Source organism: Tachysurus vachellii, chromosome 10 (assembly GCF_030014155.1).
Source record: "Tachysurus vachellii isolate PV-2020 chromosome 10, HZAU_Pvac_v1, whole genome shotgun sequence".
In the NCBI taxonomy this organism is placed as follows: domain Eukaryota; kingdom Metazoa; phylum Chordata; class Actinopteri; order Siluriformes; family Bagridae; genus Tachysurus; species Tachysurus vachellii.
Window position 1 is genome coordinate 16,047,662 of NC_083469.1, and position 22,529 is coordinate 16,070,190.

Here is a 22,529-nt window from a genome sequence, read left to right on the forward strand (position 1 = left end):
ACACACACTCTCATTCGCTCACGCACTCACACACTACGGACAATTTTCCAGAGATGCCAATCAACCTACCATGCATGTCTTTGGACCGGGGGAGGAAACCGGAGTACCCGGAGGAAACCCCAGAGGCACGGGGAGAACATGCAAACTCCACACACACAAGGCGGAGGCGGGAATCGAACGCCCAACCCTGGAGGTGTGAGGCGAACGTGCTAACCACTAAGCCACCGTGCCCCCAGCTCAACAGCAACCTTTTTTAAATTTAATAAAGTAATGAAGGTGAAGTAACGAAAACACCCAATGTGTTCTGAATGTGCCTGAAATTCCTGTTCAACTCGGTGCAGAAATGATAGGATTAACAGTACAACAGAATTAGGTCCATGGAGCAATGAAGGTTAAGGGCCTCGCTAAAGGGACCAACAGTGAACCAGAGTTAATGCATCAAATGATAGAGACTTAAGCACTCTTGTACGTCGCTCTGGATAAGGGCATAGGCCAAATGCTGTAAATGTAAATGTAAATGTAACAGTGGCAGATTGGCAGTGCTGGGGATTGAACCCCAATCCACAGATCAACAATCCAGAACCTTAACTGCTTGTAGCACCACTGCTAGCTTTATTATTGACATTTGTATCATACATACTGAGGACTGATTACACAGTATACAAAAACAACTTGGTAACATCAATATTAATCCAAATGAGAATTACCGAAATTAAAGCCATTACTTTTCCAGTACCTTTGTTGTTTATTTGCTTTGCTTATTTATGGATCTCCCATATGGAGCTTCATTAAGGACAGAAAATGAACTGGTAAGACACTTTCTGGATTATAGACGGTGTAACACCAATTATGTAATGGAGCACTCTAAGCTATTTAGTGCTGCTGAGGAGTCAGGAACATATACTAGAATCTTATTATTTATTATTATTTAATTCATACTCAATTAAACACTCAGTCAGTCAACAAACAAATGAATTTTTGCTATTTTTAAGTCAGTGAGCACTAAGCAGCATTCAAGTCACATATATATTCAATTTGAAGGAAATTGTAGGGTTGCACATCAACTGGGTTTTGCCTGATCAGTGTTAAATTATGTCTCTCCTGAATGCATGTATAATCTATTGCTATCTGACTGAAATAATAAATAAGCTCTGGAGCCCCAGAGGCACACATATTCACCAAAAACATTTAATCAGAAGCCTGGAAAACAGTGAAGGTCTGGAAATGTGTAGCATTCACATGATTGTGTAGCACTCATAAGTTACCATGTCGAAATGGAGTCCTTTAACACAGTTTGAAGTTTGAAGTTGACATTAATTATAGGTTTATTTAGGGTTTGAATTCAAACCATTCAGTAAGAACATATGAACATTGAGGTCTATGGGCTGTATTCACATTTAAGCACACAGACTCCACAAAATCGTGGGGGTTTCCAGAACCAGCTGGTACTAAACACATATACAGCCATCAATACATTTAGCAGCACTTTAAATGATGACCATATTAACCTGATGAAAATGCATATTTCTATTTAACTAAATTAAAACATCTTCATTCTAAAAATGTTAAGGTTTAAATTTGTTTAAATTAAAATTCTGTCAAAAATAAATTTTATTTTAAAGTGTGTGCTGAGTTTGACATGTGCTGAGGTATTATTTTACACACAAAATCGGCACAAAATACCTGTTCTTGATTGATTCCATTTTTAATGGAAAATGTAAAACATCTCTTTAGCTTCAATGTACATACAGTAGCAAACAACACATACAGCAAATAAAGCACACCATGTTATAGAAAAATCATAATTAATATATTATATATGTATATTCTGCTATTTACATATTATATTTCAGCTGAAAATTTCACAAGAAACTTTTTTTAAACAAACACGATATACTGCAAATTCCTTTATATTCTCCTTCTGCACAGTGAATACCAGCCAAACTGTTAATAATTTAATATCACCTTTAAACATAAACAATAAAAGCAAACAGCTTGGAGTTGGCAGACGTGTAAAGGAATGCTGCTATAGCTGTGTTAGCCTAGCTGCTCTTCCGATGGTCTGTACCTCAGCAGACAGTGTAGCTAACAGTTAGCAGCACAATAACTACTGATTTAAAAATAAGCCTCAGAGCATCATTCGTCAGAAGAAAAATGCTTTTGTGGTTGTTCTTTTGCATGGGTTATCCACAGCCTATAGCATGTGAGAGCTCAAAAGTGCTGTGCTTAGCAGTTCATCTCTCTACCTCCTTAGCAACTGCAGCTGCCTGCTCAGTAGAAAGAGATCATCTTCCTCTGTTCCACTGTTCAGACATGTCTCAGCCTCTCACCTCACTTCCAGGCCAAGCAGGAAGATACTGGGGTGGGGCTGAGCTCCGGAGAAGATATAGTAACAATAATCAAACAGAATATGGTGACATCATGAGGAAAGTGATGGGTCCTTGCATTGAAGCAAAATAGTGTTTATGGTCATTGATGTGAAATGTGCAACTCCAGACTTGGTTCTCAGAAAAGTATTTTGCTTCTGAAGGAACTGGATATTGTCTGCACCTGGCGCAACGCTCACAGAGTGAGCATGAATGCCGTCAGCATTCTTCCTCCTTCACCTCTTTTGCGCTCTGCTCTTTCAAGTACCGGCTCAGAGCAGCCACCGCGTCCTTCACCGAGTGGTAGAAGATGTTCTTCACCTGAACAAGCAAGATGAATGCAAAGGTGACTACTTATTGCAGAATACGTGATGGTGCTGATGATTTTTCCCTGCTTATGAGAGTACAAAGTGTCCTCCTTATAGGTTACACAGTCGCATAAGAAAAAGTTTGGGTTTTAACTTTTCTTCTCAGCATTAGTTTTCTTCTACAGGAAATCTTGCATCTCGTACATTTTCAGTTTAAGTACACTATACAAAGGTATTATAACCCTCTAAGCTGAAAAATCCTTTTCATGTGCTGGCACCCAAATGCACACAAATATACACACAGTCACCTGTATGACATTTTGAACCGTTCTTCTGTATGATTATAGATTTATATCATGCAAGCAAATAAATGTATTATCTTGTCCAAAACAGTGCTATACATTTTTCTTTGGTTTTGCACGTCATACATGAGTAATGAAGCCCCACAGGACAGACATGAATAAGAAAACATAAGTGAAAGTATGCCGTTACCTGTAACTTGTCTTCATAATTAACTTGGTCTTTAAGAGGACGGAGCTCCTGAGTCAGGTAGTACGAATTATGGGCATGTTCAGGGGACACAAAGTCCACGTTCACCTGAATGCAACTGTGCAAATTCATCACCTGCACAAGAGAGACAACACATTTTATTTTATAATAAAAAATAGCATAGCAATAATGAATAATAATATTAAAATATTTCATTGATAGTCTAGATTCTAGACTCTAGAACAGGTGGTGCTGGAATGTTTTTCTGGAATTTTTCATATTTATTAATTATTTTTTCTTAAAAAGCTGGACATGACCCTTACTAAAAGAGTGCTCCTGAGCGGTTCCTTTTTGTTTTTACTTGTCTAGCATTGTACATTTAGAAAACATGCCAAGCCAGCAACAACAGTGCAAAAGAAAGAAAGGTGTGTGGTGGGAATGGGATTTTTAATCACACTCACACTTGCTTCCACAGTTAATGTGCTGTTGATTTAGATTTTTTGCTATTTCCTAAAACATAAACAAATTACTAATTTAAACCACAGTGCCTCGGACCAAAATAAAGCTGTTACTGAACCTGCTGTTTAGCATTTGCAAGCACTATGCCAGGTCTAATATGTGCCTATGTAAATCAGTATGGCCTCTCTTTTTGCTGTGAGATTCATCTCAGACTGCTTGCTCCCACATATAAGTAAAAACTGCCTGTTCCCTCAATGTTTTGTTTGTCTTACAGCATCCTCTTCTCTGGAATATGTGTGTTTTTGCCAGTGCTAAAGTACATCAAATCCACACACAAGAGGTTCAGACATGTTACTAGGGACTGTGAGATCCATAAAGCTGCCTTTCCACTGTACTCTGTCCTTGTTCTTTAATAAAGAATGTGAAATAATGAGAGATAATGAGACAAAGAGTGTGTGAACCTGGTGCAGGGCTCCGGCAGGGATAATCACAGTGTCTCCGTGGAACTGCAAAAGTGTGCGACTCTCCACACCGTGTTCATCCAGCAGCCTCTGTCGCAGCTTTGGGCTTAGGTACCAGCTTCCCTCACGAAGAGGGTCTGCCTCACTTTCCCATTCAGCCTCAGAGTCAGCCTCTGCATCTGCCTCAGCACGCTCCATTGCTATCTATACACACATATATTTAGGGATTAAGGATTACCCAAAAGGATATTCACTACATTCCTTCTATATTGCACATACATTTTTGTGTCAAATCAGTGGTAATAAACAGTATCCTGTCCAGATGGTGATTGTATGTTTGACCTCAGGGGATAAAAAACAGCAATGCTTAAATGAACAGAATCATACCGTTTGGAGGAATTCTTGGATCTTATGGAGATCTTTACTTAGGTAGATGTGCCACAGTGCACCTGGAGTTTCATTGGGATCTCTCAACCTCTTGTTTGCACTCTCATCCAGATCCTGTTTCTCTAAGAGCTTCAAAAGCCCTGAAAGACACAAACACAGAGTTACCACAGTGATGCACACTATGGATCAGGAAATCAGTTTAAAGGTTAATGAATGGTGTTTTTTAAGAAAAAGAAGAAGATGTAGAAGAAGATGTAGAAGAAGAGGAAGAAGAAGAAAGAGAAGGAGGAGGAAAATCCTACTATAATCAAAAATAATACTACATTCACCAATGATGAAGAAAAACTTTAATTATTATTATAAATCTAAATAATTATTTTTAATTATTGTGACACACCAGTTAGCCAATCAGAAACAAGTATTATGGCCATGGTGTAAACCAAAATACAGAATAACTGAGAGTGACAGTGATTTAACACTTTGTTCTGTTAAGTAGCTATTTAATTATGACTTACTGTCTATGTCAAATAAATTTGAGTGCAAGATGATATCCTATGGTTGTATTCAAAATGAAGGTCTAACCTGACTTGGAGAGAGCTCCATTGCCCTTGGCTACACCCACGTAGACCAGAATACTCATAGTGTCTGAGATTTCAACATGGAGATTGCTGGTCCCAAAGTCCTGCTCTGGGCATGCTGTCACACCTGTGCATGCATAAACACACACACGCACACACACAAAGACACACACACACATTATATATATTTAGCTGGTTTACTAAAACAAGTGTATGTCTTGTGTATGTGTATGACAGGCCTACAGGAACAGTAGGAGGAGAAGAACTGAGGGGAATACCATGTGCACAGCAGAGTCGAGGACCCAGGTCTGGCCGGATAAAGAATGAAGGAAGGCGGGAGGCCAAGTTAAGGGTGCCATCTGGTCCAGTGTATTCTGGGACTGGCAACAACCTCATAACATCTTCATGCCTAGCAATGGCAATATTGTTTTATTATTCAAGCCATGCACTACACACTACATCTGCAAACCTGCAGTAATACTCTTGTTCAACATACACTAGGCAGGAAAATGTCATTATATTATCATAAATGACACAGGTAAAATTTATTACAACGTAATTTTGTGAAAATTGGAACCCATCGCTATCAAATGATTACTTTGGTAATAGCAAAAAAGGTTGGACTGTAGAATAGTGAGCATCAACTTGAGCTTATAAGTCAAGTCAACTCAAGAAGCTTTTATTGTCATTACATCCATACAGCTGATGCAGTGAATAGTGAAATGAAACAATGTGTACATAAAACAACACAGACCTAAAGTAAATTGTCCTAGTCAAATAAAGTGCATTGTGTGCAACCTAGCGCAAACAGACAACAGAAAACAAAGCACTGACCGGTGGGCATTCTGTATATTATACAGTACATTGTGCAAAAATATAGGTTTCTGAACAAAGAGTGTTCTTGTAAACATACAGTATATACACTTGTGTAATAGCAGCAGTTGGATGAGTTATTGAAATGTGGTGAGCAAAACAGTAATTGTGTGAGTGTGCAAGACAGCATGCCCAAAAAAAAAAAAAAAAAATATATATATATATATATATATATATATAGATATATATATATATATATATATATATATATATATATATATATAGAGAGAGAGAGAGAGAGAGAGAGATATATATTAATATGTTCAAGTTGTATTCAAATGAATGAAAAGTTGATCAAATTCTGTAGGCGGTCTGTGTAGGCAGAGGAAAATGTACTGATATGGAACGCTAACCTGGATGGCATGAGTGCCAGAAACTCTTCCCCAGATGGCCAGTCCTTCAGTCTGTATACTGCAGGGTCACCTTTAGCAGAATTAGTTCTCTCTGATAAAAAAATACAAACATTAGTAACACAACAGTAGTAATCATCCATGATTTTGGACTGCACTTTGTTCTTCATACTTCATTGTGTCCCCTGCTGTAATACATCTGATCCAACTTATTAAAATAGCAACCTACACTACAACTGACCACATCTGGACTGCTGAAAAGCCTGAGGTATGTAGGAACAGGCCATGAGTCGAGCTAAAATTGAGAAAATACTGAGGAAGAAATCCCTGCACAACACTTACTTGACACATCCTCAAATCCATCCCAAAATTCCTTGACACAGGTGTTTATGATGCTCCCATCACGACAATTATAGAAATCACTGTGGAGTGCTGAGAATTCTCTGCTAAAGTGCTCTGGCTTCCACAAACTGGCATTCAAACTCTTGTGCAGGCCAGAGACCAGCACCGGCTGTGGAGAAGCAGAATCAAAATCAGTCTATGCCTCATATTGAATAGCAGCAAAATTCTAAAGATTATTAATGCATTGTGTAAAGAAGTCATTACTCCAATGAGTATTCCACATGTCAGTAAAAAAAAACATATTTCACTGATTTTCTCTGTCCTAAAAGCACCTGCTTTGTCTTTCTACTTATTAACAATTATTGCTTAAACTGTGCTCAGTAACACCAACCTGCTCCTGTGTCCAGTTCTCTTTGAACAATCTCTGGTTGCCTTGGTGATGGTAATCTTTAAGCCAAAGCAACCGGTGTCTGCCTATCCAATCATGTGGAACACTGGTATGTGGGTCAGCCAGTGGGATTCGAATAGGCTTCTCCTCCTTTAGCACCAGCTCTTCTGCCTTCTCTGTCAGCAAATCCTGATTCAACCCAAGTTTAGTCATCTTTGAGGCAGGAATTTTGTTCTCTACTACTGAGGCAATAATGTCATCCAGAAGGTTGGGCATGCGAGTTTTCTGAGCAGTCTAAAGCATAAGGTACAAACAAAGTAAACTAATGAATAACTTTTAGAGATAACAGAAACAGAATAATGTGAGGCAGTGTAAGGGAATGACCTGATCAATGCTGTTATATACTGGTGCAAAGACTATTCCAGGCCCAGTGGATCCCAGCCGCAGTTTTCCAGCTGTGGATGTCAGGAGGTCACGCAAAGTGGAGCCCTGCTCTGGGATGCCTGATTTCCTGCCCAAAGTCTCCAGATCATCACACTCCAATTTTCCTGAGGTTCATAAAAAGGTACATCAGCACACATTACTGTTGTCATTTAAGAAGCTGCATAAGAGATAGAGACTTAATTAGTGGATGATTAAACATAAATATGTGACAAAAATACAGACACAAATCATGTGTTCATGGTTTATAAGTCATCAGAACTGCTTTTAAGAATCGCCTAATAATAACTTCTGAAAGCCTGAAGCATAAATGGTCTTTCATAACACTAAGAGCTTCCAGATATTTACAGGCTATCCATCAAAAAGGGAGTAGAATAGAAAACAAGAAGAAGGGATAGTTTTGTTGTTGTCTGTTTTCTTGTAAACATAGTGCCAATATTTTAATGGAAATATAATACATATTGTGTAGGTTACACATTAAGAAAATGAAAAAAAAAATGTCATTTTAAAAGCTGCTTTTTAAGTTAAACTGCTTTTTCAAGCATTATCTCATTTTCTCACTGTACCTGAATCAAAGATCCTACCACACCTACCCCAACCACTTCAAATACTGTATAGCCAAATATTTGTGGATATCTGATCATCTGGCCAAGTAGCACACCAATCTCTGTAATGTCATATATTCCCTTTACTGGGACTACTAGGGGGAATGTTTGAAATGGGATGTTCAAAAAGTGGTTAGAAGTTCACAAACTTTTGGTGATATAATGCATGTAACCCATTTGGACCATTTGGAGGTTTGACTTTTCTGAACTGAGCCCTGAACCTTGAACCTCTTTCTCTCTATCAAGTAATGTTACAACCTTCTGTTGGGATGCCTGGTGAGAAAAAAGAAAAAAAAAGTTTTTTACTTGCCTTTTCTCTCTGTGGAGATCTTGTGAGCAGTGTTCTGTGTGGTCTTCTGCTGATTTTGCCGCTGGCTTTTCAAGTCGCATTGTGTTCTCTCAGAAAGCTGAGATCACAGAACAATCTTTTTACTTTTCTAGCATAAAACATGAACTGTGCTAAACATGGAGCTAAAAATAAAACTTCAAGGCACTGTAAAGTAAAAATAGAGCCATACAAGGCATAATTCAAGAATACTAATACTAAATGTACTAGATAGCTCAGTAAGAAGAGGGTAAATTTTTCACCTGTAAGAGGCCGTTAGTGATGGTGGATCTGGAAAGGAAGGCACTGCTACCAAAACAAGAGCACTGAGAGGGAATGCCGTATTCTCTCCTTATAGAATGCATAGTGCTCTGCAGATCTGCTAACACTGTAGATCATACAGAACAATTTTCAAAGCAGCCTGACACCTAATCATTATGACTGACAAGAATCTTACTGTAGGTAAAACTATGTACAAACACACACACACACATACACACACAAACACACACACACAGACAGACAATCACACAGATACAGCAAATACACTCATCACTCACCTCTCTCTGGGACTATCTGAGTAGGCATTAGGTTCTTCAGGTCATGGGGCTGGTTTTTCACACATCTGACCCAGGCATACAGCTCTTTATCTGAGAACACAGGAATATAAATTATATGTGTTTGATCAAAGAGAAAATGTGTAATAAAGTGTCACATAAGTGTATTTCTCACCTTTGGCACTCTTCCTCTCACGGGCTTTGTAGCAGTCCATGCACACCACAAAGCCACATTTGTGACAGGCCCAATGTATATTAAACAGAGTGGCCTCACATGCGTCACACATCTCTCTCACACCTCTTACTGCTCGTTTCCACATCACCTGGACTACACACACACACACACACACAATAAGGGAAAAAGGGAGGGTTGAAAATCTCTTCTTTACAGAATGAAGATCAACAATGCTGTGCCATTAATTATTCATATAATTTCATAATAAAATAGATTTGTTGCACTGTGTGTTTATTGTATACTCCTACGTACATATGTTCATATGCACATAGACACACTCACTGTCTTTCTTAACCCATGTGACAGCAGTGTTTTCTGTCTTGATAAGTTGACAAAACTTGTCTCCTATGAGTGTCAGAATGTATTTGGCTGTGTCCAGCTCCATCTCCTTTTGCTTGTGGTCCTCTTCAGCCTCAAATCCTGCCACCCACACCCGCACTGCTTCTTCATCAGTGTCCTCAACAACAGAGAAGCCATCTACACGCACTACTCCGTTCTTGCTGTATGATAGTCTGTGGCAGGAGAGAAAGGCAGAGGTAGCAGATATCATGACCAGAGAATAATAAACAATGGATTGTTTAATCTCTCCCTTAACTAATATCCCCAGGTGTTATGGTGGGGGAAATTATGTAAAGTATGTAGCCACAAAAATCAGCTTATCAACTAAACAGCAGGGACTTTGGAAAGCTATAAGGGGTAATTGGCAGAGGTAGAACTGATCATTGAGGAGAAGTGCTCTAGTGTTGTTGTGTTAGCAATCTGGCTAACTTGACAAGAATAATAATTTACAGCACGCCATAGTCACAACAAGGCACTTAGCTAGAAAAGTTTATGAATGCTAGGCGGAGAGCTGCGCAGTGTGAATGATCAAGGTAGAACAATAAAAGGTGGGTTGATGGTCATCAGCCATCAGCTACAACCGCAGTAACAAACTCACCCAACAGTACCATCAATGTACTAGGCTAGCAATATGAAAAGGTGAAACTAACTCAGTGCTTTAGCCAGATTTTAGTGTTCTCCAGAAAGTGTCAGAATGTAAGGAAGTCCACATAATCAGCCAGCCCATTCCCAATGGAGACTTTACCTGCGAAAGTAGTAGAAGCGACAGAAGACAGGTGAAAAGACAGGCTCCTGGGACTTGCGTGAGCGGTCCAATCGGCATTCCCGGCATTTTTGCACATTTGCTCCAATCTCTGCACATGAGTCATCCTGCAAGAAGGCCTCACCACTCTGCTTCAGCTTTCTCACCTTCCTCCAGTCCTTTAGCACTGAACGAGGAATACCATCTGAAGAACGAGAAGCACCAGAAGCCTTTATCAGCTCATCCATGTTCATTCTAACAGCCACATAATAAAAATACTGGAATTACAAGTCTCTCTCGTCAGTCTCTCTCTCGCTATGGTGAAGGACTACATGTTTTCATCTTTCACAGGTTATTAAACAGTGAGAAGCTTTAGCACAACTAAACACGTTAAAGCAAAGCTGTTGATGGCTAAGAAATGATAAGCACTTTAAAAAAATTCTCACAGCTGTGATCTGTCTACTCCTTTTATTGAATGTAGGTCTCAGCGTGAAAGTAATCATGCTGAGTTAATGACAGTCAATCAACGGAAACTGTAAAAAAAAAAAAACTGTTGCATAAACCTGAACAAATTTTAAAGGGATAGTCTAACTAAATCAGTCTAAGATCAAACATGACAAACACAAAAACAACAAAAATAAACTTACTGCTAGGCATCCTGTGCTGAGATTTCTCTTTGGAAGTCTGGATGATGTCATTAAGTTTCCCCTCATCCTCTTCTCCCTCTTCCTCTTCATGCACTTTCTCATTCTCACCTCTCTGCTTTCTCTGATCATTTTGATTCTTCTTGAATGAAGGTTTGTACCGGTGTATGCTAGCTGAGTCAGATCTGTGACATTCACTTTCACTGCCCGAGTCCCCTCCACTCTCACTTTCAAAACTGGACTGAAAGATCTGTTTCTCTTCATGATTATCCTTCTCTAGCTTTAAGTCTGCTGGGTTTGGCTTCCTTATATTAATGCATAGTTTCTTTTTCTGAATATTAGTCTTCTTACCATGCAAGATGCTATTTCTGTCCATGGTGGGCTTCATGTTTTCTAAAGTCATTTTATTATCTCCGGTGAGAGGTGTTTTTTTATCATCTGTATTAGACAAAACATTGCATCCATTAGGCTTCCTGTCTTCAACTAGGCATTTCCTGTCTAGAGTTTTAGATTTTCTATTATCCAGAAAATGTTCTTTGCCCTCTTGTGTGTGCCATTTATGCTCCAGTCCATTCACCTCCTGTTTGATTGGTAAAGAGACAGTGGTTGTGGTGGTTAGTGTGGTACTGCCCCCTGCTGTCTCTGGGGTGGCACTACCTTTGTACTGCTCAGAGTGACGAGTAAGCCAAGCCTTTTTCAGTTTGTGGTAATTATTAGACTGGGCAGGTTGGATAGAAGGGACTGAAAGTGACAGTGGCTGAACTTTTGCCACTGAACTTGGTTTGATAGCTACAACTCCAGTGACCTCAGGGGCTAATCTGGGATATTTGGGTGGGCTAGGATGGAATATAGACTCTTTATGTTGGTCCAGAGTGTGTGCAGTGCATTTGGTATGTGTACTGTGTGTAGTGCAACTGTGTCTACTCTTGGTAGTATTGAAAGTCTCTGTAGTGTGCAACGGCTGGACTGCAAGCATATTTTGCATTGGCTCTAAAGCAGCTAGTCCAGCTCTGCGTTTCTTTACATGGGGGACGTCTCTAAGGGGGAAACAGGAGAGATTCATCTTTGGCTGAACAACTCTACTAATTTCCTCCTTCTCCTTTTCACACTGATCAGATACCAAGTCTATTCTTGAGTGTTGTGACTGCATATTTATAGAATATTTTACTCCACGATTTGAAAAATGCGTACTCATATTTTTAGTCATGTTCAAAGGTGTGTTAAGGTCCTGTTTCAATGCGACCATGTTAGCAGGGTGTATGGTGTCTACAGGGGTCCAGAGGATGCCCCTCTTACACTGACCATTTCCATCCTTTGAGTGTGTGCTTGGCAAAGCTTCAAATGTTCGCACATGGTCACAATGAAATTGGGAATGTGATCTTTCAGTAATAGTGTGGTTCACAGATGTGTCCATGTACCCAGAAGAACGAACAATAACAGAAGCAGTGGCGACCTGTGTATTCACCAATCCTCCATTGGTTGTATGACCTCCTACCGTTCTTTCTCGGTTGTGCAAACCTCCACCCCTCTGCAAATCATAACCTTTTTGTGCAATGGTTATAGGCTCAGGAGCTGCCTTCTTTCCAGCGACCGTCCCGTGTCTGAGCTCGGGCATCAGTGTGGGTGGCCTGTGTTGATTTTGACCCTTTCCGAATAAGCTCATTGGCTGGACAGGTGTCAGGGTAGGTGGTGACAACCTACCCTGGCCTGCCTCTTTAGATGTCACAATGGGTAAAGCTGGGGGGTGGAAGATGGGGGCCCTGTGCAGTGAGTGTACAACACGAGAAGAAGAATAGGAAGAAGAAGAGACCGAAATAAGAGAGGCAGTGGAGCCTTTTCTCTCCATGCTACTGACATCCAGTGGGTCCAGTGAGACAGACTTTGAGATCACCTGCTCTGTAATCTTGCCCAGGAGACCTTCCTCTCTCTCAATGTTGCGTTTGACAAGAGGTGGAGGTCTACCCTTCATTGTGCTCTGTGTACTATTTGAAGAGAGGACAGAGGAAGTAGTATTGGGGGAGCTCAGTCTCTCATACAGCTCCTTGCTGGGTGGAGCTCTGCGGGCAGAAGCCTTGTTCTCCACACTGCCAGCGGCTGGAATGTAGTAACTACTCTGAGTGAGTGTTGGTGAAGGCTGTGCCGATTGCAACCTGGGAGGCATGCTCTGTCTGAACACGTGCATCTCTCGCTCACGATGTCGCTCTTTCTCCTTCTCTTTGAAATGTAGTGAAGGAGTGGGGCTTTTAGGATAGGGTTCTCTGTCTGAGCTGAGTTTAGCAGTGAAGGGTGCTACTTCAATACTCTCCTGTAGAATGCGCCGACTCTCTTCCTGGTAGCAGCTGGTGTGGTCACCTGTGAGGTCATATACCAACTGAGGCTGTTTGGAGTGTGCAGAAGGTGACTCGGTGACTGTGGTGTGGGACGTGTGTCCATTCTTTCTCACTACTGTCCTCACACGCTCCTGTTCTGGCTTTGGTAGCACATCAGTGGGGCTTTGTGTTTCTGTAAATGCCCTCCTCTTTTGTTCCCTAGAAAAAGGAAAAGTAGGCAGAAATGTGTGAGTACAAAAGCACTTAACACTGCTGTGTTTTAGTTCAGTAATAATTTCTACTGAATTGAAAAGTCATACAGTACCTGTTGGTCCAGACATGATTAGTTAGCTATTAGTAAATGTTTGTAGTAAAATTTAGGAGAGTGTACTCACTCTGTGCTTTTAGAGCTATGGGTGCTGGGCTGGGAGCTCCTGGTTGGTCTCTGGGGTTCAGCGCTTGAGGGCCGTACAGGCAATGGGGGTCGCAAACCCTGACTTTCTGCAATGGTTACAGGAGAGGTCTGAGGTACCCAAGGGCTTGGTGTATTCTGTAAACACACACACACACGCGCACACACACACACAAGTATGCCAGGTCACATTGAATACCATGCGATTTTGACATACTTTTTAGCATAGTAGTAAAAGAAATGAGCCCTTACCCTCCTCAGTCTAATCTCTGAAATGCCTGCAGTCTCTGAGGGTGTCCACTTGGACCCTGGTATTCCCAGACCATAGCTATGCACTCCATTAGGAAAAGGGGGCCAGAGGACTGGGTACAGACCCATTGGTGCCAGGGAAGCTGATCCTGGGCCCTGGCCTAGGAGAGATGGTGTTCCCTGCAGGGCTAATGGGTGGGGAGGGAGACCCAGAGGTCCCAGCCGACCATGTCCAGCCAGGAGTGCTGAGGATGGGGGCAAACCGGGTAGGAGAGATGGAAGCAGGTGAGGGTGAGGAATGGACGGGTGAGCAGAGCATAAAGGAGACTGGGAAGGGAGGGGAAGAGGTGAGATGTGTGCAGCGGGACTCATGATGGTGTGTGAGGTGGTGCATGTAAGGCTGGGGGAGCTGGAGGAGGGAGATGAGCTCTTCAGATGGTGTTTTGAATGGAGACTAGGCGGGGTGTGTGGGGGTTGGACATAGGTAGAGAGGCTCTCCAGTTCTCTCCTCACAAGTGCTGGGTCTCGATAGACCGTGAAAGGCTCATTTCTATCAACAATCAGTGAGCTTTTTGTTAATTTGTCTGGGGTAGGTGTGTGATTAAGATTATGTGCAACATTTTGAGGGGAGGTTCTTGACTGAATCTTTGTGTCTGTTGTGCTAGGAGAGGAGGCATTTTGCTGATGAAGTGTTGGTGTAGGGGTCACTTTGGAACCATGTGTGCTTTTAAAGCCACTGAGAACTTTATCTGTGATGACTTTTGAGTGCAAACTGCTCTCTTCAATTTTGATAGTTTGAGGAGAGACATTGCACTTCAGCCTGGAAACCTCTGTAACCTCTGGTGGCTTGGAAATCACCTCAAGAGAGGAGCAAGGACTTAGAAGTACAGTTGTCTTGTGGGTAATTTCTGAGGCAAGAGCAGCATCGTGTCTCGGACTAGTAGCTTCAGGAGACTGACTTGACTTTAATTCTGCTGCATCTGCTGAGTCACAGCTGGATGTAATGACTTCTGGGCATGTCACATTGGACATCCTGACTGCTGGTTCACCTGGTGGAATCTCCTGTTCACCATCAACCCCCTCACACTCTGGTGGTGATGTGTGTAATAACACACAAGCTGTCTCCAAGGAAACCATTTGCTCATTCTCTTGGGATGCCAATAGTGCAGAGACAGCTTCACAGTCCTCTTGTGATGCACCTTCACTCTGGTCCTTCATCTCCATCACTCCATCTCCTTCTTCCATCTCTGCTTTATTACAGCCCAGGCCCATGGTGGAGGGTAGTGAATTAATTGTTTGGTACACTCCATTGCATGGCGTGCTGGATAAATGACCCTGCAAGGGCATGACTTTCCCTACTTTCTGGCATTCAATCTCTGCTAACTGGCAAGAAGAAAGTTCTATGCTTTTGGGTGATGAGTGAGCCTTCATGTCAAGTCCTAAATGTGCTGCAGGATTGTTGACTATTTTAGAATCACCTGGCTTCTTTGAACAATTTCTCTCGAGGATTTTTGTATCCATAATGGTGCTCTCCGAATCACTGCACTCTGACTGGTCAGATCGAAAGTTACCTTTCGGCCTCTTTAACCCAGCACTTCTACTGTCTTTATCATCCTGCTTTTCCATGTCCCCTGCTTTCCTCTTCTTTCTCTCACCACAGTTGATTCTGCTCTTTGAGGAATCTAGAAATAAGTAAGTTATAAAGTAATAAATCTAGAAATAATATGTGCAGAGATCTCTACATGAAGGAGTCTATTTCGGGCACCAGACACTGATCACTGAATGAGAATGCCCTCTCCCTTAAGATCTAATGTAATAAATCCAAATGCATCTAAATGGAATTCAAACAGTGAGGGAGCTGTTAATATCAGCTTAATGTATTGCTGCACCTCACCTGCTCTTGCTTCATCAGCACTGTTCTCCTCCCTCATCCTGCCTGTGTCGTCCTCTGTCAGGCTGCAGTTGGTGTTCTCTCTGCATAGCTCTGGCTGTTTCCTCTGCACTGGCCCCGAGCTACACACCTGCAGGACAGATGAGAAGGGAGGAGGAGAGATAAGTGTGTGCATGAGTGTGAGTGTGTGTTTATAGTACAGTCAATAAATCACAAGCTGTGTGTGTGTGTGTGACTGCATGAGTGAGCACAATATTAAATTACTTACAGCATTTGTGTATGTATGTGTGATGTGTGTATGTTTGTGTGTGTGTGCATGTGTGTGTATGTGTAGGTGATATAATGGTCTGTTCCTGTAGTGTAGTGTACCTGGTCTGTTCCTGTAGTGTTTTTTGGCCCGTTTCCTGCATTCTGGAGGAAGATTAAAAGGTAGTGAGAAAACACCAGTGAGCAAATACTCACCCACTGAAACACAGATGCTAAAAAAAAATAAATGAAAAGGGTATTTTAGTCACCACGGTGATGCTGCTGATCTTGTTAGTGTGAGGTTTACAATTTTTTGCTGCATTGTCTTCCACTAATAACAACTGGCTAACGTCGTCCAGAACCAGCACATGCATGAGTGCTGGGTCGACACTTAGAGGTTCTGCTACCTACAGGGACAGGATCAGATAAAAGCATGTGTATGATGTACACATATATCACAGCACACTTCACTTCACCACATATAATCTACAATTGGTTAGTCAAGCACTGGAAACAGTGCATATGTTCTCACCTGCTCGCTCAGAACAGTCATGGTTCTGCTGTGATCATGATGGCTAACAATACCATGGAGCCACTGAGGTTTGGAATCGGGTCTGAACACCTTTACCCTGAGGCCCTTCACACTGCTGTGTCCTGTATAATGCAAGCAACAACTGTAAGCTAGAAAAAGAAAACCTGTAAACCTCAAAAAAGCTTAAAACTCAAAAGATCTCATTCTTTCAAGATCGCATTCCACCACATTGTAATAAGCTTGCTGAAGTACCAACAGTACATAATAGGGACATATGTGTGCAGTATTACATCTGTTATTTGCAGATCTGTTAATGTCCCATAGCCATCATCACAAAACCATCATGAGTCTGCACACATCCAAAGCCACATCCAAAATCACATGCTATCATACTAATTAGTATATTAAAATAGTCTGACATGATTTATTATGAATTAGCAAGCTATTTTGAATATCAAATGAAACTAACTAAACTGGTCCCAGCAATGTGGTGTCCCATAACCAGACTATGTGGTGTCTCATAATCTTCTCATTGTATAGAACAGAAAACCCTAATTTGGTTGTCTGTATCAGTATAATACCAAAAGAAAAATCAAGGCAAATCAAAGCAAATTGACACAAACAAGCTCCTCTATTGTTACTAGTGTGATTATTACTGGCACTGTTTGGCGAATGATTTGAACACCTTTCTACCTCTAGGAAACTGCCCATATTTTCACAGGTACCATGATGTGATGGGTTATTAATACACCATGGAACCAGACTAGTAACCAATATGCATAGGATGGAACAGTCCTGTTTAAAAGTGCCATTTTACAAAATAATATACCATCTAACTATATGATGAACAACAGAACTCATATTGTTGTGCTAGTGCTAGGTCCTGTAAGAAATCCCCATATCAATACACACAAATACGAAATACGAAATATGAAAAATACAAATAAACGTAGACTGAGCAACAAAATAAACTCTTGTTATGGCAGTTGTGTAAAAAAAACTAATAATACAAATAAACATTAGCTCAACAGAAAGTTTGACACATTCCCTGTGCTTTTTCAGCTGAGGGATTTGAAGAGATGGCTTAAGTTTCTCATTTTCCTGAAATAGTAGCAAGAGAAATAGATTACCTAGCTGAAGAATGTGCTGGAGCTGACGATGTCTGAGCCAAGCCTGGATATGACTTGAAAGATCTTCACTGAGTGGTGAGTTGTCGCCATCCGCTTCTCCCTAAACACACAAACACACACACAGCAATTAGCATAATTCTGATTCTTATAAGCCAGTAATTAATTAGGCACGATGGACACATACAAAAGACTATGAAGAGCTACAGATAAGAGTGGAACAGAACGAGAAACAGAGAAGGTGGTAGAAAGAAAATGAGTGAGATATACTGTACATATCTACACATTTATATGGAAACACTCACATACTCACACACACACACACACACACACACACACACACACACAACAAAGAGACAGAGATTCATTAAGGGAAGACTGTTAAACAGACACACATGGTATTACTCATCCAGACAGAAACACACCCCCTCTCTGTGCTCACACACATACACACGCGCACACAGACAAACGCACACACAGACACACACACACACACACACAGATAAAATGTAGAGAGCTACAAGCTATGTAATAGAAGCTGGAGTATAGACAGATTTAGCAAACCCTTGCTGAACTACTGCACCCTAGGTTTTATTTTTTTAATTTTAAACAGAATCACACACAAACATAAAGACACCATACAGAAATGAGTATTATCCACATTATCACACACACACACACACACACACACACACACGCACACACACACACACACACACACACTTCATTATGTCACTCACACATAAAATAAACAAAGAACATACAGCACATCACACTGAACAGCTCAAATGACCCCCACGGTCTGTTTCTCTCGCTCTCACGTCACATAAAGCATGCAGACACACACACACACAAACCACACACACGCACATGCACATACACACACTCGCACACACACACACACACACACACATGCACACACACAGGATTATGGTTGATCCCTCTCATTTGGAAAGGTCACGTCTAAGCTAGGTCTTAACACTATTAGCTGTGCAGAGAGTGTAAAATGTGTGTGATGGCACAGAGATGCATGGCTGCCTTTGTTTGAGTAGTTAGATGCCTTATCCCTTTCGCATTCTCTTAGATTTTTTTGGCTTCACAGTTTTCGTTCCTCGTTTAAATTTCGAAACCTCAGTGTGATTTCACTGCTTACACGACTGACCTCGGCTTCAACCTGCAGATACACGCTAACACACGAACACACTCTCTCTCTCTCTTTCTCTCGCTCTGCATGTACACGTAGGAGTGTACAAAGGTGTACAAAGAAAGATTCATCCCAGTGCAGATACATGAACAAACACATGATCTTTTAAGGAATAAAACAGTTGCTTACTTACACACATGTAAACACACCATTCAACATATAATGGTTCAGTAGATTTAACACATGATAATGGCTGTTTTCTCATATGTGGGCACTGTGGGTTTTAGCATTTTTTGTATTAACATTAATAATCATATGGAGAATAGTATTATAAATGCAAAAGTTGTACATGTTCTGCTATATAAACATACAGTCTCCAGCCTGATGAAGAATGAAGTAAAATAAGCAATATAATTCTGAGGATATGCCATACTGCTAAACATGGTGTTTTATATCATCCTGATGTAGAATTCAGTGCATAGATCCAACTTCACAGTGGATTCCTTCCTAAAACAAAACACACACAGCAGGACTGCATGACCTCCCCAATACAGATAGCGATTACTTGTTTGATTTAATCATCCTAATGATCACTAGGAAACTGTTAATTAATCATCACTGCTGATTACTGCGTTTCTATTATGAGCTAATTTTGTCATTTTCAATGCCACAATAATATCAGAGCATGGAGTACAGGCTGGATATCCAATACTGACATCCCTGCAGTAAACAATCCTACCTGCTAAAAATACGCTAAACATGCAGTTTTAGGATTGAGTTCGACTGTAATTAATCAAGAAGGGGTCAGAATCTTCGAGAGAGACTGCAAAATCTGTGTCTGGGACTGCATCGATCAACATCATACATATTCATGGCATCCATTGCATAAATACGTCAGTACACTGAATCGGAAAATCTGTCAAATCTGATCTGGCACTAATCCAACACTTTTATCTGATAGTGATACTGTCAGAGCATCCATAATTTCAGCACGAATATACAGTTGCAGTACAATTCCCTTGGAAGCCACTACAGTAACAGAGATCACACGCGCACACACACACACACACACACACACACACACACACACACACATCACCATCTTTGTGAGCACCTTCCATTGACAGTAATGTAATACTAACCCTGCTGACACAAAACACCCACCTACACACACACACACCCACACACACCTATTTTTGTGTGCACCTTCCATTTATGTTAATACAGCTAGTTATTCTACCCTTAAATGCAGTAACTAAAATCCCCCAAGTCGCAGCCTGCAAGCACACACAAATGCAAAATGCAACCAGGCACACACACACACACACACAAAGACAAACACACACAAAGACAAACACACACAAACGCACACACATCGCAGGAGAATTCCTTGGCTTCATTAGAGAAGCTCTGGCAGAGAACACAGAGACTTGATTGGGATGCAGTGGGCATGGCATTAAATGAAAAGCATTAAGCAGGGCTGTTGTGATTAACTGACTGCTGAGGCCAAAATCGTGATGTCGATTAATAAGTGATTAACTGAGTGACCCTTAGCGCAAACCACCCAAAATGAAAGGCAAATTAGAAAAAGATTGTATCCTCCTCTACTACATCTTCTTTGGGTTATAGTTAAAATGTAGCAGGCTGGAACACATGTTCAGCTACACAGTAATGTATCTTATACAGTATTCATCTTTAATGTACGCTATTAGCATGTCGATGCCTCATGAGGTAAAGCATCGACAAGACAAGCTTGCCATTAGAGAAAAAAAATCCAGAATGATTAAGGAATTTGTGCAGCCTAGTTCGACAGGTGAAATGTGTGTGTGTGTGTGTGTGTGTGTGTGTGTGTGTGTGTGTGTGTGTGTGAAAGAGAGAGGGAAGAGAGAAGGAGAGAGAGAGAGCAGCCATCTCTGATTCCTATCTGACCTTGTATATGAGACACATAGTTATGTGAGAGACTGGGAGAGTGGAGCAGCCTATGAACAGAGAGAGAGAGAGAGAGAGAGAGAGAGAGAGAGAGAGAGAGAGAGAGGAAAGAAAGATAGGGAGGAGAGAGGGGGAGTGTGTGTGTGTGTGTTTTACTCATCTGTGCCTCAGTTCTCAGGACGAAGGGAAGACATGATTTATTCATTTACCCGCAGGCAGGTTTTGATCTCTCTCTCTTTCACACACACACACACACGCGCACGCACGCACACGTGCACACATGCGCACGCACGCGCACACACACACCCACACCCACACAAATACACACTCACACTACTTTCTCTCATTCTCTCACTCTCACACACATATCCCTCCCTCTTTCATCCTGTCTCTCTACCTCTCCACCCTACTGTGTCTGTGCCTCTCTCACCTCTCACTCTATTTCTCCCTTTGACACACACACACAGACGCACGCACAGACGCGCACACACAAGTACACACACACGCACGCACACAGCTTCAGCTGCTTTCAGAAGGAGTGGGAGGGGATAAGAACAGATGAGAAATAAAAGGATAAATAATTGTGTAGTGTGTGTGTTTGGAGGGAGGAAGAGAGTTAGGGAGCAGAGAAGAGTAGAGGACAAGCAGAGCTAGCAAAGACTGTAAGGTTAATTAATGTTAATAATTCTGTTACATCATTGCTTCAGCTTCAGATTGTTAGAAATAAAAATGACAAAAAAGAATTAAAACAGAAATTAATTTTAGTAACTGAAGCATGCTCTCACACATGTATTGTCTCTCCCTCCCTCTCTCTCTCTCTCTCAAACACACACACACACACACACACACACACACAGAGATCTGTTTCTTCCTCTTTCTCTATTACTGTTGTTTACATCTACTTACACTCAGAGACGCACAGAATAATACACACATTTGCTTTCTCTCATTCTCTCTTTTTTGTCACTGATACAGTATATGTACAATCCGACAAACACACACACACAGACACACACACACACAGACACACTCACAGACACACGTTTGTGTGCTTCCCTGCTCCTAATGACCCAGTCTAATGCACTCTCATTATCTCAGCCTGCACACACACATACACAGTTGTAAGATAAACATGCAACTGCTGACAGCCTGAGTGAACACATCTCCCCTCCCCACCTGACGAGCTCCACACACTCCAGTGCTTCAGTCTGGAATTAATCACTCCGACAGAGTGGGAGAACGGTTTCTAGTATCAGGCAGAATCTGTACATGGAATAATGTGTGGAATAATCGATGGTGGTTTTCAGCAAGTAGTGTTGATAAACTTTGAATATCTAAAATATTAAAGATTTACTCCTTAAAGATGTAGTGTGGGTAAAGGAAGTCTTTATCTGTTACATCAGTGGCTAATGTGTAATTAGCAAAAGCAAGAATTTTAACATAAAGAGGAAAAAGAAAAGCAGAAACTCATTTCATCATTTCACTTCTAACAGAAGTCTAAAGCAAGTTGTTAACATTTGTTAATAAACATTTGTTTCATCTATTTTTGTGGCACGACGGAAAAGCATTCATCAAGATATTAAGACAAGCTGATATATCGTGTCTCAGTCTGCGTTCTATCAATTCTAGTATGCAGCACAAATATTAACACTAACGTCGACGACAAATCTGCAGTATTTTCTGGATCATCAATTTCTGACTATTTGACTACAGACACTTGCAGGTTAAACAGTGTATAAAACACGGGTCCTGTGTGCATAAACTCCCTCACAACCATAAACAGGATCAATGTGCCTCAAAG

The 22,529-nt window shown here is 41.1% G+C and overlaps 1 protein-coding gene across 2 annotated transcripts in view; it reads right to left on the minus strand.

Moving 5' to 3' along the window:
- Positions 1 to 748: 748 nt before the first annotated feature.
- jmjd1ca (jumonji domain containing 1Ca) overlaps positions 749 to 22,529 on the minus strand; it is a 59,285-nt gene continuing 37,504 nt past the window's right edge. Inside the window, exons 4-27 of one of the 2 annotated variants that reach the window (XM_060879899.1) lie at positions 17,659 to 17,758; positions 16,529 to 16,650; positions 16,266 to 16,403; positions 16,120 to 16,161; positions 15,754 to 15,880; positions 13,863 to 15,541; positions 13,594 to 13,748; positions 10,893 to 13,417; positions 10,249 to 10,450; positions 9,447 to 9,676; positions 9,105 to 9,257; positions 8,933 to 9,022; positions 8,636 to 8,760; positions 8,358 to 8,454; positions 7,386 to 7,549; positions 7,005 to 7,295; positions 6,614 to 6,782; positions 6,275 to 6,365; positions 5,327 to 5,457; positions 5,053 to 5,175; positions 4,471 to 4,610; positions 4,084 to 4,287; positions 3,167 to 3,298; positions 749 to 2,687 (exon numbers count right to left, since the gene is read on the minus strand). In XM_060879899.1, coding sequence (XP_060735882.1) covers positions 2,586 to 2,687; positions 3,167 to 3,298; positions 4,084 to 4,287; positions 4,471 to 4,610; positions 5,053 to 5,175; positions 5,327 to 5,457; positions 6,275 to 6,365; positions 6,614 to 6,782; positions 7,005 to 7,295; positions 7,386 to 7,549; positions 8,358 to 8,454; positions 8,636 to 8,760; positions 8,933 to 9,022; positions 9,105 to 9,257; positions 9,447 to 9,676; positions 10,249 to 10,450; positions 10,893 to 13,417; positions 13,594 to 13,748; positions 13,863 to 15,541; positions 15,754 to 15,880; positions 16,120 to 16,161; positions 16,266 to 16,403; positions 16,529 to 16,650; positions 17,659 to 17,758 — 7,332 coding nt within the window. In that variant the 3' untranslated portion in view covers positions 749 to 2,585. Of the gene's footprint in view, positions 2,688 to 3,166; positions 3,299 to 4,083; positions 4,288 to 4,470; positions 4,611 to 5,052; positions 5,176 to 5,326; positions 5,458 to 6,274; positions 6,366 to 6,613; positions 6,783 to 7,004; positions 7,296 to 7,385; positions 7,550 to 8,357; positions 8,455 to 8,635; positions 8,761 to 8,932; positions 9,023 to 9,104; positions 9,258 to 9,416; positions 9,677 to 10,248; positions 10,451 to 10,892; positions 13,418 to 13,593; positions 13,749 to 13,862; positions 15,542 to 15,753; positions 15,881 to 16,119; positions 16,162 to 16,265; positions 16,404 to 16,528; positions 16,651 to 17,658; positions 17,759 to 22,529 lie in introns of both variants that reach the window. The other variant, XM_060879898.1, reaches the window with a different exon arrangement.